At 48.5% G+C, this 17563-nt stretch overlaps 1 protein-coding gene across 5 annotated transcripts in view; it reads left to right on the top strand.

The window, feature by feature from the left end:
• Positions 1-342: 342 nt before the first annotated feature.
• Positions 343-17563, top strand: part of LOC140210122 (TRAF3-interacting JNK-activating modulator-like) — a 60392-nt gene continuing 43171 nt past the window's right edge. For 2 of the 5 annotated variants that reach the window (XR_011889161.1, XM_072278972.1), the window contains exons 1-2: positions 579-1964; positions 10885-11035. Coding sequence is in view for 4 of the 5 variants with exons in the window: in XM_072278972.1 (XP_072135073.1) it covers positions 1614-1964; positions 10885-11035 (502 nt within the window). In the remaining variant the exon portion in view is untranslated. Of the gene's footprint in view, positions 430-578; positions 1965-10884; positions 11036-17563 lie in introns of those variants that run through there. The other 3 variants (XM_072278970.1, XM_072278971.1, XM_072278969.1) reach the window with 3 other exon arrangements.

Below are 17563 nucleotides of genomic sequence, written 5' to 3'. Positions count from 1 at the left end.
AAATAATAAACCCTGGGCTTTCCAACAATGCTCACGTTCTGAGAAATGACTATTTAAAGAAATTAAAGCTAATGAGGTCTCACTGTTTGGGGGAGCTCACCGTGCACAAACTGGCCACTGTGTTGCCTGCATTACTTCCCAAGGCACACATCAGAACCTCCTCGGGCGGCTCTTTGTACAGCCCTCGTCTCATGGAACTGCTGTAGAAACAGAAACGTCTTCTTCCTTTTGCAAATGTAATTTTCTCCAGCCACACCAAAAAGGTGACGTCACACATCGCTGCGCTTAATTTAAAAAGTTTTTTTTTTAAATCTATTTTGCAAGCAACTGCTGGTTTTAAGATATGAAACCAAGGCAGTCCCCAAGGGCTGGAAGTAATAATAAAGCATTTAGGGTTTGGTGTGTGGTGAGTCTAAGATACGACCCCTGGTGAGGATGTGTGCTCTTTTTATTTCTTGGTGTTTTTACATTTGTTGCTCTCCTGCAAATTTTTTCCGCCTTCCAAAGAATGATACAGATCTGACAGGGCTCGGGGGCCTGAGACAAACCATATCCGGTGTGACTGGCTTATCGCTGGCAGTGTGTGGTTGAGATAGAGCCTGTTACAAGGGTGTAACAGAGTCAGCGGGAACAAGAACCAGGGTGAAACTGGAGAACACACCACACTGCCGTAGCTGGACTCAACCAACTGCATCAGGGCTTGGACAGAAGAAATTGTCCACTGCCCGGCACCGAGATGCACTCCAACTGCGAGTCCAACTCTTTGCAGAACAGCTAACGGTGAACTAACTGTCAGAGCGGACAAGAAACCACACTGTCAGCTGGGTGAGAGACAGGAAGAAGGTTAGAAGCGAGGTGGTTTATTTTAAAAAGAGATTATATTTCCTGTTTTACTTTGCAGAGCGGTGTGAGCACAGAGACCTGACAATCTCCACAGCTAAACTATCATCTCAGCGGAATATTGCTCTCACTTTGAGAAGCCTGAAGCTGTCCGGGTCAACTCAGCCTGGAGTTCGCAGGGATCGGGAGGAGAGGCTGGGATGTAAACAACATCCACAGACAGACTCCATTCGTCCGAGTATCTCTGCAACCAGATCTACCCCTGGCTCTGTCCGGTGTGCGGATTACAAACAACGTGTGGTGAGGCCCCACTAACCTTCCATGGTCTGGCTTGAGATGCTGAGATGGTGTTGGATGCCTAAACTGCAGACGGCAGCACCTCCAGAGGTGAGGGAGAGGGATAACTGAAAGATCTGGATGAAGGTGAAAGAGTTTCACTCCACGTGAAGGATTCCATTGGAAAGGAAAGCAATGGCTTCTGTGAGCGATTGATTGCACTGGTCTGAAACTTCAGTTATTTATGCATGACAGAACAGCTTCTAGTCCAAATAATGGTTTCTGTTGGATATCACCATTGGGTGCATCTAATTTAGTCAGTAACCTGATATTGCTGTGGTTAATTTGTTTTATTTGCAAGTATTGGATCTAATTTCACCTGCAGGAGCATTGGTGGGCCTTGGGATACGACTACAGTTTTTGAGGTACAGGCAGAACAACGCTTTGTTACCGACATCGGCACCAGGAGGCCTGTCGGGCCAGTGCCAACTCTCAGGATGACAGGTCTTTCTCCGAAGCGGGGTCTCAGCCAGAGTGGCGCGGGCTCAGCCAAGAAGAGGAGGCTGGTGACCGAGAGCTACGAGGAGAAGCTCGAGCGCAGGCATGAGAACCGCCAGAGCCTCTTCGGCCGAAACAACGTCACCTCCTGCCGCAGTTCTCCGAAACGGCGCGGCGCAGAGCAGAGCTCACGGCAGGAGGAGTTCTTGAAGCGGCGGAACCTGACGGCGGACGATAGCGTGGCGAAGACGAAGGCACCCGCTGTGGCGCACTGCAGGGGGGAGGGCGTAGGAGGAGTCAACACTGGGAGTCCAGCACAATCACCACCAACATTAATCAAAGTAACACAGGTAAGACAGTCTGCATTTCTGAATCTGAATTAGAGTCAGGTTTATACCTCGTGAAAATTGTTAGTTTAGCAGCAGCAGGACAGTGCAATAGTTATAAGTTACTATAAGTTATAATAAGAAATATATCTAAAAATAAACAGTTCAAGAAAGCAGCATCCAGCATCAAGCACCCCCCTCCAGGAAGGAGAGAAGGAGATACAGGAGCCTCAGGGCTCACACCAGGAAGCGTTTTCACTCCTGAACCAGTCTGGATAGCCTCACTCACCGTTACTCCGAACAGATTCCATACGTTCACTTTCAATGACTCTTTGCAACTCCTGTTCTCAGTATTTATTGTTTTATTTACTTGCTACTTACTTATTCGTTTCTTTGTGCGCAGCTTGTCTTCTTCTGCACTTTGGTTGTTTGGCAGATTTGTTTACATATACTTTTAAAAATTCTTCCTGTAAACGCCCGAAAGAAAAACGAACCTCAAGGAAGTACAATATATGGTAACGTATACATTCTTTGATAATAAATTTGCTTTGAACTTCAAAGATTTCAAAGGTTTGAAGTTACAGGATTTATTTAGTACACATCCTGAAATTCATCCTCTTCACAGACGTTCACAAAACAAAGAAACCCCGTGGAACAATAGAAACATCGAAGCCTAAAGCCCCCTTCCCTTCACACCAGCAGCAACAAGTATTGACCCCCCACTCCCACCCACGCCAGCAGAAACACCGAACCCGGCCCCAAACCCCCACCATGCAAGCAACAGGAAAAGCACCGAGAGACAATCAAACTACAGTCCAGAAACCAGAACAAAAGAGAGTAAAATAGCAGGTTGGTTTTCACCGATTCACAGACCACAATTCTCTGCCTGATTTCCCTCCCACCACCTCATCGAGAAGCCTGGCCTAGTACAAAGTTCTCCACACCCTGGCCTAGTACAGAGTGACTCAGCCTCTTTGGAGGGATTTCTAAAGGCTCACAATCTCCCAGACACACATGTAGATTCACAGAGTCATACAGCACAGAATCAGGTCCTTCAGCCCATTTCCCATCTAAGCCTGTCCCATTTGCCCATGTTTGGCCTGTCTCTTTCTAGACCTTTCCTATCCACGGACCTGTCTAACTGCTGTTGTTATTAAACGTGCAATGTGTGCACAGGCACATTAACAAATAAAAATATTAGATGAAGTGGCCTAATATCAGAGATAAAACATATACAGGAAAAGTATAAAATAACCACATAATTAACAAGAAAGGAGACAGTTAGAACAAGAATGGGTCTGTTTTTGTGCAAGGTGGACATAGTGTAGTTGTACTGCTGTTGGCCAATGGCTCTCTCCCATGTCACCCTATGAGAAATATACCTTGTAAGACAAAGATCACCGATGTTATAGGAGTTAGTTAGGGCTGATCTTCTCAAGGAAAGAGATCGAATGAGTCATCATTCAAAGCCATCTTCACACCTATCGTACTCACACCACCACACCCGGACACAAGCAGGAAGACTGTGAATGCTGGGACGTTCCAGGAAAATCTTCCAAGCTTCCAGGTTTAGGAACAGTTAATACCCTCAACCATCAGGGTCCTGAATCACTCACTCACCCCAATACTGAACTGATTCTGCAACGTAGGGTCTCACTTCCAAGAACTCTACAACTCATGATCTCAATATTATTTATTACTTGTTTATTCATTATTATTTTTGTCTTTCTTTAGTATTTGCACAGTGTGTTATCTTTTGCACATTGGTTTTATGTCCTTGTTTCTGTGTGTTTTTTCATTGATTCGATGGTGTTTTTTTGTTTTTACTGTGAATGCCTGAAGGAGAATGAATCTAAGGGTAGTCTATGGTGACATGTGCATACTTTGATGATAAAATTACTTTGACTTTGAACTTTGAAATAGAATTTGAGAAAAAACTGCTCAAGCAAGAGGGCTGTCCAAATGATAGCAATAAGCCACAGGGAGTTTGACCTGACAGAGCCATTAGATAGTACAGATTCCACCTCCACCCCCCACCCCCCACCCCCGGTCATACTTAAGATTGTGAAGCTGGTAGATTAATGCAGGTGTATTAAACTGGAACAAGATGCAAAAATCCCCGATCAATCAACTTCAACACTCTTCACTGGGCATAGGCTTCCAAGCTTGCTGAAATTCAAAAATCCTTGTTTGTCTTTGGTAGGTCATGCCCTGTGGATTAAAGTAGTGACCTGATTTCAAAATGCCCAGTGTTTATCTACCTATCTATCTATCTATTTATCTATTTACTGACAGTGTGGAATAGGCCCTTCGACCCTTCCAGCCATACTGCCCAGCAACCCCCGATTTAACCCTAACCTAAATCATGGGACAATTTACAATGAACAATTAACCGACTCACCGTGCACGTCTTTAGACTTGTGAGGAGACCAGAGCACCCGCGAAAACCCGCACGCTGCACGGGGAGAACATAGAAACTCCTTCCAGAGGACGCAGGGATCGAACTCCGAGCTCCGAAGCCCTGAGTTGTAATAGCGCTGCCTAATTGCTATGCCACTGTGGGGCCCACAGCTAACGTATTCAAAGCCAAAGTCAAGCTTATTGTCATACTCACAAGAGCACGTGTGCTTGGCTGAATCCTGGTGTGGCCGCTCAGGGTGGAACACGGCTAATTCCTTCCATCAGTTCCATGAGAGGGAAGTTTCCTTAAGACCATAAGATAGAATTAGGCCCTTTGGCCCATTGAGTCTGGTCCACCATTCCATCATGGGTCAACCTCATTCTCCTCCCTTCTCCCTGTAACCTTTGATGCCCTGAAAATTCAAGAACCTATCAACCTCTGCTTTAAATATACCCCATGACTTGGCCTCCACAGCCTTCTGTGGCAATGAATTCTACTGATTCACTACCCTCTGGCCAAAGAGATTGCTTCTCATCTGCTCAGGAAACAGATGATGTTCTGGAACCATGTCCCTGAGTCTGCATCCTTCAGATTCTGTCCTCTCACTGCCTCTCTTGACGTCTTACAACGCACTGAGCTCTCTCTGATGGCTCCCTGTATAGGAATTGATGTCTGCTAAAAGCTGAAGTCACTCTCATGTTGGCATCCAAACAGAAAACTAACTTTACAACTTTTGAAGTTTGGAAAGGTAGGGATAAAGAGTGAGAATAAGAAGGTGAGGGAGGAGAAGGAGTACAAGCTGGCAGGTGATAGGTGTGACCAGGTGAGAGGGAAGGTGTGTGGGTGGGGGAGGGGAATGATGTGAAAGCTGGGAGGTGATTAGTTGAAAAAGTAAAGGGCTGAAGAAGAAAGAATCTCATGTGAGAGGAGAGTTGTCCATGGGAGAAAGGGATGGAGGAGAGAATCCAGGAGGTGATGGGCAGGTGAGAGGAAGAGAAGGGATGAGGGGAGCCAGAATCAGGAAAGGAAGAGAGAGAAGGGGGAGGGGGTAGAAATTACCAGAAGTTAGAGATTTCAATGTTCGTGCTATCAGGTTCAAAGTTCAAAGTAAATTTTCTTCTGGGCACACACAATGAATCTATAGAATAATAACCATAACAGAATCAATGAAATACTACACAACTAGGGCGATCAATCAGAGTGCAGAAGACAACAAACTGTGCAAATACAAAAAGAAGAAATAATAATAATAAATGAATAAACAATAAATATCAAAAGATGATGATGGGTTGAAGAGTCTTTGAATGTGAGTCCATAGGTTGTGGAAACATTTCACTGATGGAGCAAGTGAAGTTATCCCCTCTGGTTCAGGAGCCTGATGGCTGAGGGGTAGTAACTGTTCCTGAAGCTGGCGGTGTGAGTCCAGAGGCTCCTGTACCTTCTTCCTGATGGCAGAAGCAAGAAGAGAGCCTGACCTTGGAGGTGGGGGTCCCTGACGATAGAGGCCACCCAGATGGAGTATGAGGTGTTGCTCCTCCAGTCTCAGAGAGGTCTCTTCGCAGCAGTAGAGGAGGCCGAGGACCAACATGTGGCGTGGGAACAGGGAAGTAGAATGGGCACAGGGAAATCAAGCCTGTGGCATCAGTCCTGATGCTTTCTGAACTCCCAGATCTTTAACACATAGTAGTATTTTGTTCCTCGGTCAGTGATCTTGCTGTAATTCAATAGTTTCAAAGATACATTTAATGTCAGAGAAATGTATACAATATACATCCTGAAATTCTTTTTCTTTGCAAACATCCACCAAAACAGAGGGGTGCCCCAAAGAATGAATGACAGTTAAGTGTTAGAACCCCAAAGCCACCCCAACTCCCCCCTCCCATGCATAAACAGCAGCAAAGCAAAGACACCCCCCTCCCCCACCAGCAAAAAAGCATTGGCATCCCCTCCCCCACCGAACACTCAAGTGTGCGGCAAAGCATCAATAAGACACGGACTTGCAGTACCCCGAACACTACTCCTTCACCTGGTATTCGACATACCATAGGCTCTCTCTCTCTCCCTAATAAGGGAAAAAGAGGTGTCCCCGTTTCACAGCGAGAGGGGAGGCTTAACAAAGCAACTCGCTGATTTATGGTGTTAAAAGTCTGTTGCGTCGCTTTTTCTGAACTCTGTGCCCAAAGAATTCGAGTCTCTGGGCACACAGCTAGCAGCCAGCTCACTGCTTACAATCTTCCGCCTCCCTTGACACATCACTGGCCTCGAACCCGCCCGCCTCCAGACCCAGGAATATCCGGCACCCTGAAGATGCACCAGTGCTCCAGGCTGCATCCTTGGCATATCGAAAAGCGACCGGCTGAGAGTGGGATCCACTTCCGTAAAGAACCAAAGTCAGCACATAACTCCAGGTCAGGGTCTTCAAAACAACCTTGAAAGGGGAAAACAGGGATATCAAAGATAGAAATAGAGCTGTTTCTGAAGATGCAAGCAAAGGATTCACCGTTAGGTGCCATCGTCTCCTGGTGCCCTCTGACCTGATGAAGGGAATGAGCCTTATGCCAGCAGCCCACCATCCTGAGCAAGCACACTTTCATCTCGGTATGAGTATCCAGGGTCCATGTCAGCATCCTTCTCTGGTTACAAATGGGTTATTGGGCAATTTACCTGTGTCTGTGGGTCTGTAGTCACACACAGACTGGGTCAGACCGAAGCAATAAACCTACCCTGGAAGACATTAGTGAAGTAAATGTTTATTTTATATTTGATTTGATTTTATTGAGATACAGGGCAGAATAAACCCTTCCAGGCCTTCAAGCTGGGCTAGCCAGCAACTGCTGATTTAACCCTAGCCTAACCACGGGACAACTTACAAAGCCCAGTGAACCTACCAACCAGTATGTCTTTGGAGCATGGGAGGAAACCCACGTACAGGGCAGTGGTGGGGATTGGGTCCGGGTCGCCTGTACTGTGAAGCGTTGTGCTAACCACTTCCCTACTGTGTGCTGACACAAAAACAGAAAATTCAGGAAGAGCTCACAGTGTCACAGGGGATCAGGCCCTTCGGCCCGACCTGGCCGTGCCCATCCAAGCGAGTCCCAGTTTTCAGATTCAGGTTCGTTTATTTCTCACATGCGTCGTTTGAGTTAAAACCAACACAACCTACAGACGTGCTGGGAGCAAGTGTCACCACACATTGCAGCACCAATATAGCGTGCTTGCAATATTTGACAGTGTTGGCTCATAACATACATAACATTTATTTATTTACTTACTTATTTGCTTATTGATTGATTGATTAATTGATTGATTGAGATACAATGCAGAACAGACCCTTCTGGCCCTTTGAGCCGCGCTGCCCAGCAACCCCTGATTTAATCCTAGTCTAATCGCGGGACAATTTACAATCACCAATTAACCTACCAACTGGTACATCTTTGGACTGTGGGAGGAAACCAGAGCACCCGGAGGAAACCCACGCAGTCACGGGGAGAACGTACAAAGTTTTTACAGGCAGCAGTGGGAATTGAACCTGGGTCGCCAGTACTGTAAAGTGTTCTGCTAACCACTTCGCTACCGTGGCACCCGTCCAATTAATGTCTGTCCAAATCTCTTTAATAAGTTATTATTTTATCTGCCTTAACTACTTCCTCTGGCAGCTTATTCCACATATATACCAACCTTTGTGTAAAGAAGTTGCCCTTCAAGTCCCTATTAAACCTTTCTCCCCTGTGCCCTTGGGTTTTTGATTCTCCAATCTTTGGGAAAAAACTGTGCGCATTCACCTGATCTGTGCCCCTCATGACTTTATATGCCTCTGCAATACTAACACACACACACAAAATGATGGAGGAACCCAGCAGGTCAGGCAGGATCTATGGAAGTGAGTAAATGGGTGACGTTTCAGGCCGAGACCCTTCTTCAGGACTGAAAATGAAGGGGAAGGATGCCAGAATGAAAAGGCGGGGTGGGGGGAGAAAAAGGAGGCTAGCTGGAAGGTGATAGGTGTCCAGGTGGGTGGGAAGAGTCAAGGGCTGGAGAAGGAGGAGGGTCCCAGGGGCAGGTGATAAGCTGTTGATAAGAGTTAAAAGGTCAGTGTGGGGAATAGAGGAAAGGGGGGAACTTCTATATATCCAGTTCTCAGTCTCCTACACTCCAAGGAATAAATTCCTATCCTGCCCAACCTCTCCCTATTACTTAGTCCCTGAAGCCCCGACAAAAATCTTGTAAGTATTTTTTGCATCCTTTCAAGTTGAAGGACACCTTTCTTATAGCAGGATGACCAACATTGAACACAATATTCCAGTCGGGGTCTCATCACTGTTCTAGATAAGCACATCATATCATCCCAACTTTTATACTCAGTCCCCTGACTGATGAAGGCCAACGCGCCAACCCAGCTACTCAAACAGTATCTTAACATTCTGGGTCAGGAGTAGACATGGATCTCAAAGCAACACTCAGGAAGTGAATCAAAACACTGACTGGTATGTCTTTCCACAGATGCCGCCCGACTGGTTGAGATCTTTCAACCTTTCTGCTTTTATTTCAGATTCTGACATCTACAGTTAGAATAATAGAACACAGAGCAATACAGCACAGAACAGGCCCTTCGGCTCACAATGTTGTGCTGAACCAGCTAAAAAGTAAATTAAACAACCCCCAATAACCAATCCTTCCTGCCTACATGATGTCCATATCTCTCCATCTTCCTCACATTCATGCATCTATCTCTTAAAAGCCTCTAATGTATTTGCCTCTACCACCATACCAGGCAGTGCATTCCAGGCATCCACAACTCTCTGAGTAAAAAAAACATGCTGCCAGGATAATCAAGGACACGACCCACCCAGCCGACACACTTTTCGTCCCTCTTCCCTCGGGGAGAAGGCTCAGGAGCTTGAAGACTCGTACGGCCAGATTTGGGAACAGCTTCTTTCCAACTGTGATAAGACTGCTGAACGGATCCTGACCCAGATCTGGGCCGTACCCTCCAAATATCCGGACCTACCTCTCGGTTTTTTAGCACTACTTTACTTTCCATTTTCTATTTATGATTTATAATTTAAATTTTTAATATTTACTATCGATTTGTAATCCAGGGAGCGGGAAGCGCAGAATCAAATATCGCTGTGATGATTGTACGTTCTAGTATCAATTGTTTGGCGACAATGAAGTATAAAGTATAAAAAACTTACCCTTCCCATCCTCTTTGAACCTACCCCCTCTCATCTTCAATGTTCTTTGGTAATTCTATTGTGACAGGTTATCTTGTAAGGCCTGTCCCAGGAAAGGAGTACATCTCCTAACACATGTTAGTCTCTGTGGCAATGCTGTAGTTCACTCTTAGCTGTGCCGTCAATGGTTATAAGACAATACAGCTTCTGGCTCTGATAGTGAAAGTTGTCTCTGCCAGTCATGTCCACATTCTGCCTGAACAACAGAAGCTTGCTTCCATTGAGATCTACATCAGTGTTGAGTCAGTGCGGGGAAAAAGATACAGGAGCAACAGGTCAACATAGCAAACATTTCTAGTGTAAATTGTACCCAGGAAATTCCTTCAGAGCCTCAGCCAGTTGTGTCAAGTCAAGTCTCTTCCGGTTACTTATTCACCCTGCCTTCCTCCCTTCTCTCTTTTTCCATTCCCCATTCTGGTACCCCACCTCTCATCCCTCTTTTCTCCTCACCTGCCCTCTGGAGCCCTTTCTCCTTCGCTTTCCCTCATGGTCCACTCTCTTGTCCTATCAGATTCCGTTTTCTTTAGTCCTTTACCTCTTCCACCTATCGTGTCCCAGCTTCTTACTTCATCCCCCCTCCCCCACCCACCTACCTTCCCCCTCACCTGGTTTCACCTATCACCTGCCAGCTTCTACTCCTTCCCCTCTCCACCCCTTTTCTTATTTTCGCTCTTCCTCCTTCCTTTCCAGTCTCGATGAAGAGTGTTGACCTTCTGATTCAAATTCATGTAGGTATCACATATACATTGAAAGCAAGGTGTCGAGGTGGAGATACGTCTCTACCAAAGGAGGTGTAAGGCGCTCCTTCCCTCTGATAACCTGCAGGTCACCCTTGGGCAAGGTGTAGCACCTGCTTAGCCCCCGATCCGGGTCATGTGAAGCCATGGGAGCAGGTGGTGGATGGTCGTATGAGCAGCCGGTGCAGATCACTAGTCCTGGTTACGTGACCACTGATGCCAGGCAGACAATCTCTGAAGAGTATTGATAATGGCTGGGGTCACCCGTCTTGTAAGGACACTGCCCAGAAGAAGGCAATGGCAAACCACTTCTGTAGAAAGATGCTAAGAACAATCAGGGTCATGGAAAGACCATGATCACCCATGTCATACGACACAGCAGATAACAAACAAATGAACATTGAAAAATATAGTGAAATACCTAAGGATTGCTGGGGGCAGCCCACAAGTATCGCCCCATATTCTAGTGCTAACATATCAAGCCCGCCATGTTCAGTCATGTTCGGTCTAGTTTAATTGCTACCTGACAATACAAGTGATCTCACTCTCTACCTCTCTCTCTCACTCTGCAGGTCTTTCCACAGGTCGGGTTAGCTAACGGTGGCTTGTCATTCAGCAGCCAGCTCAGTCAGAGGGCAGCAAAAGACTCGACTCTCAGTTTCCTCACCAACACACTCAACCAGACCGATGCCATCTTCAAGAAGGTCTCCAAAAGAGATAAAGGTGAGAGCTGGAAGCAGTAGAGCTGGTATGGCAGCACTTCACCGGCGAATCTGCTGGGGTTGTCTATTGTGTCTGGGGCTCCCGATACAGCCTCCTCTGCAATTTGGGGACTGCTTCACCGAGCACCTCCGCATCATCAGCCTCAAGTGGGACTTCCTGTTGACCAAACATTTTAATTCTCATTCCCATTCCTGCTCCAACGTGTTGGTCCATGACCTCCTCTTGTGCATTCTGTGTGTGAAGCTGGTACATGTTTGGGGTTTGGTCGTTGTCTGTAATGATGGGTAGAAGTCAGGACCTCGGGTTGGAGGATGTGGATGTCCTGACTAGCACACACTAAAATGCTGGAGGAACTCAGCAGGGCGGGCAACATCCATGGAAAGGAATAAACAGTCGATGTTTCGGGCCAAGAGCCTTCATCAGGACTTGTATACCGGTGCTGCCCGAGCTGCTGACCTTCTCCAGCATTTCACTGTTAGATTTAGAGATACAACTTGGTAACAGGCTCTTCTGGCTTAATGAGCCGCCACCACCCAATTACACCAATGTGACCCATTAACCCATCAACTGGCACGTCTTTGGACTGTGGGAGGAAACTGGAGCACCTGGAGGAAACCCACACGGTCACGGGGAGAGCGTACAAACTCCTTATGGACAGCGGTGGGACTGAATCTGGGTCGCTGGCACTGTAGTTGCGTTATGCCAACCGCTACGCAACTGTACCAGCTACGTGTGTGCTGTTCAAGATTTCCAGCTTCTGCAGAATCTCCTGTGTGCACGTCCTGACTGACCTGCACTCTGAGCCCAATCAGATTCTGATGGGAGTTACAGCCAAGAGCACGACTAGACTCTCTGGTTAATCGTCTGCTGTGATTACTTTCATATGGCTTGGATTGTTTAAGTGTCTGTGTTTCATGAAATCCACCATTCCACCTAATGTCGCTAATTTGTGTATTTGAATAGGATTATCTCCTTCCTATATCCATTCCAACTGGTCGCCATGGTAGTGTTGCGGTTAGCGCAAGACTGTTGTAACTCAGATCATCCGAGTGCAGAGATCAGCTCTGGGGGAGTCTCTGAGGAGTTTGTACGTCCTCCCTGTGGAATGCGTGGGATTTCGCCGGGTGCTCCAGTTTCCTCCCACAGTCCAAAGCTGTACCAGTTACTGGGTTAATTGGTCATTGTAAATTGTCCCGGAATTAGGCTAGGGTTAAATCAGGGGTTGTGTGCAGCACAGCTCAAAGGGCCAGAGGGCCGATACCATGTTGTATCAGAATCAGGGTAAATATCACCACCATATGTTGTGAAGTTTGTTGTCCTTGTGGCAGCAGTGTGTTGCAATACACAGTGATAAAGAAAAAAAACAAGAATTACGATAAGTGTATATACATGTTTTATATATATATATATATGTGTGTGTGTGTGTGTGTGTGTGTGTGTGTGTGTGTGTGTGTGTTAAATAATTCAATTATATAAGTCATGCAAAAAGAGAAATCCAAACAGTAGTGAGGTGGTGTTCATGGGCTCAATGTCCATTCAGAGTTCTGATGACAGAGGGGAAGACTGCTCCTGAATTGTTGAGAGTGTGCCTTCAGGCTCCTGTACCTCCTTCCTGAAGAGAGCAATGAGAACAAAGCACGTTCTGGGCGGTGGGGGTCATATTATTATTTCTTTTATAATGTTGCATCCAGTTATTTATCAATGAACAGCTGCTTTAATGTCTAGAAGGTCAGGAATTTGTACTTTGCATATTAACAGTGCCATCGTGCGTGCAGACACCAAGTGGAAACGTGGTTTGGTGGCGTGTGGCCCTCTCTGATTTATCTTAGTGTTACCATCCAACCCGAGAGGGAACATCTGGTTATGGGACCCGTCCCAACGAGGACAGTCACAGTTACAGAGATGGGCACAGCCATGCTGCCACTGTGAGGGCATCCCAGCCCTCTGTTGGATTCTGATGTTTTTAATCCAAGGTTCTCTCAGAAGTCAGGAAAGAGGCGCAGGGCTTGTTCCTTCATGACCGTTGTACTAAGTGTTGATAGAACAAAGGAAAATCAAAACAGACAGGGACCCTGCCAAGCCCACACAATGCTTCCCAAACCTCTGTCTCTAACTTCCACCTGCTGGGCTCTGACGGCAGCAACACGGGAACAGGATGGTCCCACTCTGTTCCTCAGATCGGTTCCATCAGAAAAGGAGACCGTGACCAACCTCCCCCATTCACCCCACTCCCCCGGATTTAGCCTTCTGTTTGACAGACATTTGTCAGCCTTGGATCTGCTCCAATAAATGTGAGGGGTGGTTCTGAACATCCACCCCCTGTGTGAGAGGGGAGTGAGGAAGGGGGAATGAGTGATGAAGAGATGATGGAGCAAGGAGATACTGATGGGAAGTAACGGAAGATGATGTGGTACTGAGGGGTAAATGATGGGGAAAAGGGGAGTGAGGGGTATTGAAGGATGTGAGATGGGATGGGGGAATGAGGAGATGAAGAGGGAGTTGGTCAGCAGTGAGGGGGGATCAGGAGATGATGGTGAGGTTTGGGGGAGTGAGGGGGGATTGAGGAGATGATGATGAGGTTTGAAGGAGAGGGGGGATTGAGGAGTTGATGGTGAGGTTTGAGGTAGTGGGGGATTGAGGAGATAATGGTGAGGTTTGAGGTAGTGAGGAGGGATTGAGGAGTTAATGGTGAGGTTTGGGGGATTGAAGAGATGATGGTGAGGTTTGCAAGAGCCAAGGGGGATTAAGGAGATGATGATGAGGTTTGGAGGGGTGAGGGGAGATTGAGGAGCTGATGGTGAGGTTTGGGGGAGTGAGGGGGATTGAGGAGATTTTGATGAGGTTTGGGGGAGTGAGGGGGGATTGAGGAGATGATGAGGAGGTTTGGGGGAGTGAGGGGGCCATTGAGGAGATTTTGATGAGGATTGGGGCAGTGGGGGGATTAAGGAGGTTTCAATGTTTGCAGGAGTGAGGGGGGATTGAGGAGATGATGATGAGGTTTGGGGAGTGAGGAGATTTTGATGAGGTTTGGGGGAGTGGGGGGATTGAGGAGATGATGAGGAGGTTTGGGGGAGTGGAGGGATTTTGATGAGGATTGGGGCAGTGGGGGGGATTAAGGAGGTTTCGATGTTTGCAGGAGTGAGGGGGGATTGAGGAGATGATGATGAGGTTTGGGGAGCGGGGGGATTTTGATGAGGATTGGGGGAGTGGGGGGATTGAGGAGATGATGAGGAGGTTTGGGGGAGTGGGGGGATTTTGATGAGGATTGGGGCAGTGGGGGGGATTAAGGAGGTTTCGATGTTTGCAGGAGTGAGGGGGGATTGAGGAGATGATGAGGAGGTTTGGGGGAGTGGGGGGATTTTGATGAGGATTGGGGCAGTGGGGGGGATTAAGGAGGTTTCGATGTTTGCAGGAGTGAGGGGGGATTGAGGAGATGATGATGAGGTTTGGGGAGCGGGGGGATTTTGATGAGGATTGGGGGAGTGGGGGGATTGAGGAGATGATGAGGAGGTTTGGGGGAGTGGGGGGATTTTGATGAGGATTGGGGGAGTGGGGGGATTGAGGAGATGATGAGGAGGTTTGGGGAGTGAGGAGATTTTGATGAGGTTTGGGGGAGTGGGGGGATTGAGGAGATGATGAGGAGGTTTGGGGGAGTGGGGGGATTTTGATGAGGATTGAGGCAGTGGGGGGGATTAAGGAGGTTTCGATATTTGCAGGAGTGAGGGGGGATTGAGGAGATGATGAGGAGGTTTGGGGAGCGGGGGGATTTTGATGAGGATTGGGGGAGTGGGGGGATTGAGGAGATGATGAGGAGGTTTGGGGGAGTGGGGGGATTTTGATGAGGATTGGGGCAGTGGGGAGGATTAAGGGGGTTTCGATGTTTGCAGGAGTGAGGGGGGATTGAGGAGATGATGAGGAGGTTTGGGGAGTGAGGAGATTTTGATGAGGTTTGGGGGAGTGGGGGGATTGAGGAGATGATGAGGAGGTTTGGGGAGCGGGGGGATTTTGATGAGGATTGGGGGAGTGGGGGGATTGAGGAGATGATGAGGAGGTTTGGGGGAGTGGGGGGATTTTGATGAGGATTGGGGCAGTGGGGGGGATTAAGGAGGTTTCGATGTTTGCAGGAGTGAGAGGGGATTGAGGAGATGATGATGAGGTTTGGGGAGCGGGGGGATTTTGATGAGGATTGGGGGAGTGGGGGGATTGAGGAGATGATGAGGAGGTTTGGGGGAGTGGGGGGATTTTGATGAGGATTGGGGCAGTGGGGGGGATTAAGGAGGTTTCGATGTTTGCAGGAGTGAGGGGGGATTGAGGAGATGATGAGGAGGTTTGGGGGAGTGGAGGGATTTTGATGAGGATTGGGGCAGTGGGGGGGATTAAGGAGGTTTCGATGTTTGCAGGAGTGAGGGGGGATTGAGGAGATGATGATGAGGTATGGGGAGCGGGGGGATTGAGGAGGTTTGGGAGAGTGAGGAGATTTTGATGAGGTTTGGGGGAGTGAGGGGGATTAAGGAGGTTTCGATGTTTGCAGGAGTGAGGGGGGATTGAGGAGATGATGAGGAGGTTTGGGGAGCGGGGGGATTTTGATGAGGATTGGGGGAGTGGGGGGATTGAGGAGATGATGAGGAGGTTTGGGGGAGTGGGGGGATTGAGGAGATGATGAGGAGGTTTGGGGAGTGAGGAGATTTTGATGAGGTTTGGGGGAGTGGGGGGATTGAGGAGATGATGCGGAGGTTTGGGGGAGTGGAGGGATTTTGATGAGGATTGGGGCAGTGGGGGGGATTAAGGAGGTTTCAATGTTTGTAGGAGTGAGGGGGGATTGAGGAGATGATGAGGAGATTTGGGGAGCGGGGGGATTTTGATGAGGATTGGGGGAGTGGGGGGATTGAGGAGATGATGAGGAGGTTTGGGGGAGTGGGGGGATTTTGATGAGGATTGGGGCAGTGGGGGGGATTAAGGAGGTTTCGATGTTTGCAGGAGTGAGGGGGGATTGAGGAGATGATGAGGAGGTTTGGGGAGCGCGGGGATTTTGATGAGGATTGGGGGAGTGGGGGGATTGAGGAGATGATGAGGAGGTATGGGGGAGTGGGGGGATTTTGATGAGGATTGGGGCAGTGGGGGGGATTAAGGAGGTTTCGATGTTTGCAGGAGTGAGGGGGGATTGAGGAGATGATGATGAGGTTTGGGGAGCGGGGGGATTGAGGAGGTTTGGGAGAGTGAGGAGATTTTGATGAGGTTTGGGTGAGTGAGGGGGATTAAGGAGGTTTCGATGTTTGCAGGAGTGAGGGGGGATTGAGGAGATGATGAGGAGGTTTGGGGAGCGGGGGGATTTTGATGAGGATTGGGGGAGTGGGGGGATTGAGGAGATGATGAGGAGGTTTGGGGGAGTGGGGGGATTTTGATGAGGATTGGGGGAGTGGGGGGATTGAGGAGATGATGAGGAGGTTTGGGGAGTGAGGAGATTTTGATGAGGTTTGGGGGAGTGGGGGGATTGAGGAGATGATGAGGAGGTTTGGGGGAGTGGGGGGATTTTGATGAGGATTGGGGCAGTGGGGGGGATTAAGGGGGTTTCGATGTTTGCAGGAGTGAGGGGGGATTGAGGAGATGATAAGGAGGTTTGGGGAGCGGGGAGAATTTGATGAGGATTGGGGGAGTGGGGAATTGAGGAGATGATGAATAGGTTTGGGGGAGTGGGGGGTTTTGATGAGGATTGGGGCAGTGGGGGGGATTCAGGAGGTTTCGATGTTTCAGGAGTGAGGGGGGATTGAGGAGATCATGAGGAGGTTTGGGGAGTGAGGAGATTTTGATGAGGTTTGGGGGAGTGGGGGGATTGAGGAGATGATGAGGAGGTTTGGGGAGCGGGGGGATTTTGATGAGGATTGGGGGAGTGGGGGGATTGAGGAGATGATGAGGAGGTTTGGGGGAGTGGGGGGATTTTGATGAGGATTGGGGCAGTGGGGGGATTAAGGAGGTTTCGATGTTTGCAGGAGTGAGGGGGGATTGAGGAGATGATGAGGAGGTTTGGGGAGCGGGGGGATTTTGATGAGGATTGGGGGAGTGGGGGGATTGAGGAGATGATGAGGAGGTTTGGGGGAGTGGGGGGATTTTGATGAGGATTGGGGCAGTGGGGGGGATTAAGGAGGTTTCGATGTTTGCAGGAGTGAGGGGGGATTGAGGAGATGATGAGGAGGTTTGGGGAGCGGGGGGATTTTGATGAGGATTGGGGGAGTGGGGGGATTGAGGAGATGGTGAGGAGGTTTGGGGGAGTGGGGGGATTTTGATGAGGATTGGGGCAGTGGGGGGGATTAAGGAGGTTTCGATGTTTGCAGGAGTGAGGGGGGATTGAGGAGATGATGAGGAGGTTTGGGGAGCGGGGGGATTTTGATGAGGATTGGGGGAGTGGGGGGATTGAGGAGATGATGAGGAGGTTTGGGGGAGTGGGGGGATTTTGATGAGGATTGGGGCAGTGGGGGGGATTAAGGAGGTTTCGATGTTTGCAGGAGTGAGGGGGGATTGAGGAGATGATGA

This window comes from Mobula birostris, chromosome 14 (assembly GCF_030028105.1).
Source record: "Mobula birostris isolate sMobBir1 chromosome 14, sMobBir1.hap1, whole genome shotgun sequence".
Lineage (NCBI taxonomy): Eukaryota > Metazoa > Chordata > Chondrichthyes > Myliobatiformes > Myliobatidae > Mobula > Mobula birostris.
This window is presented reverse-complemented; position numbering and strand designations above follow the sequence as displayed.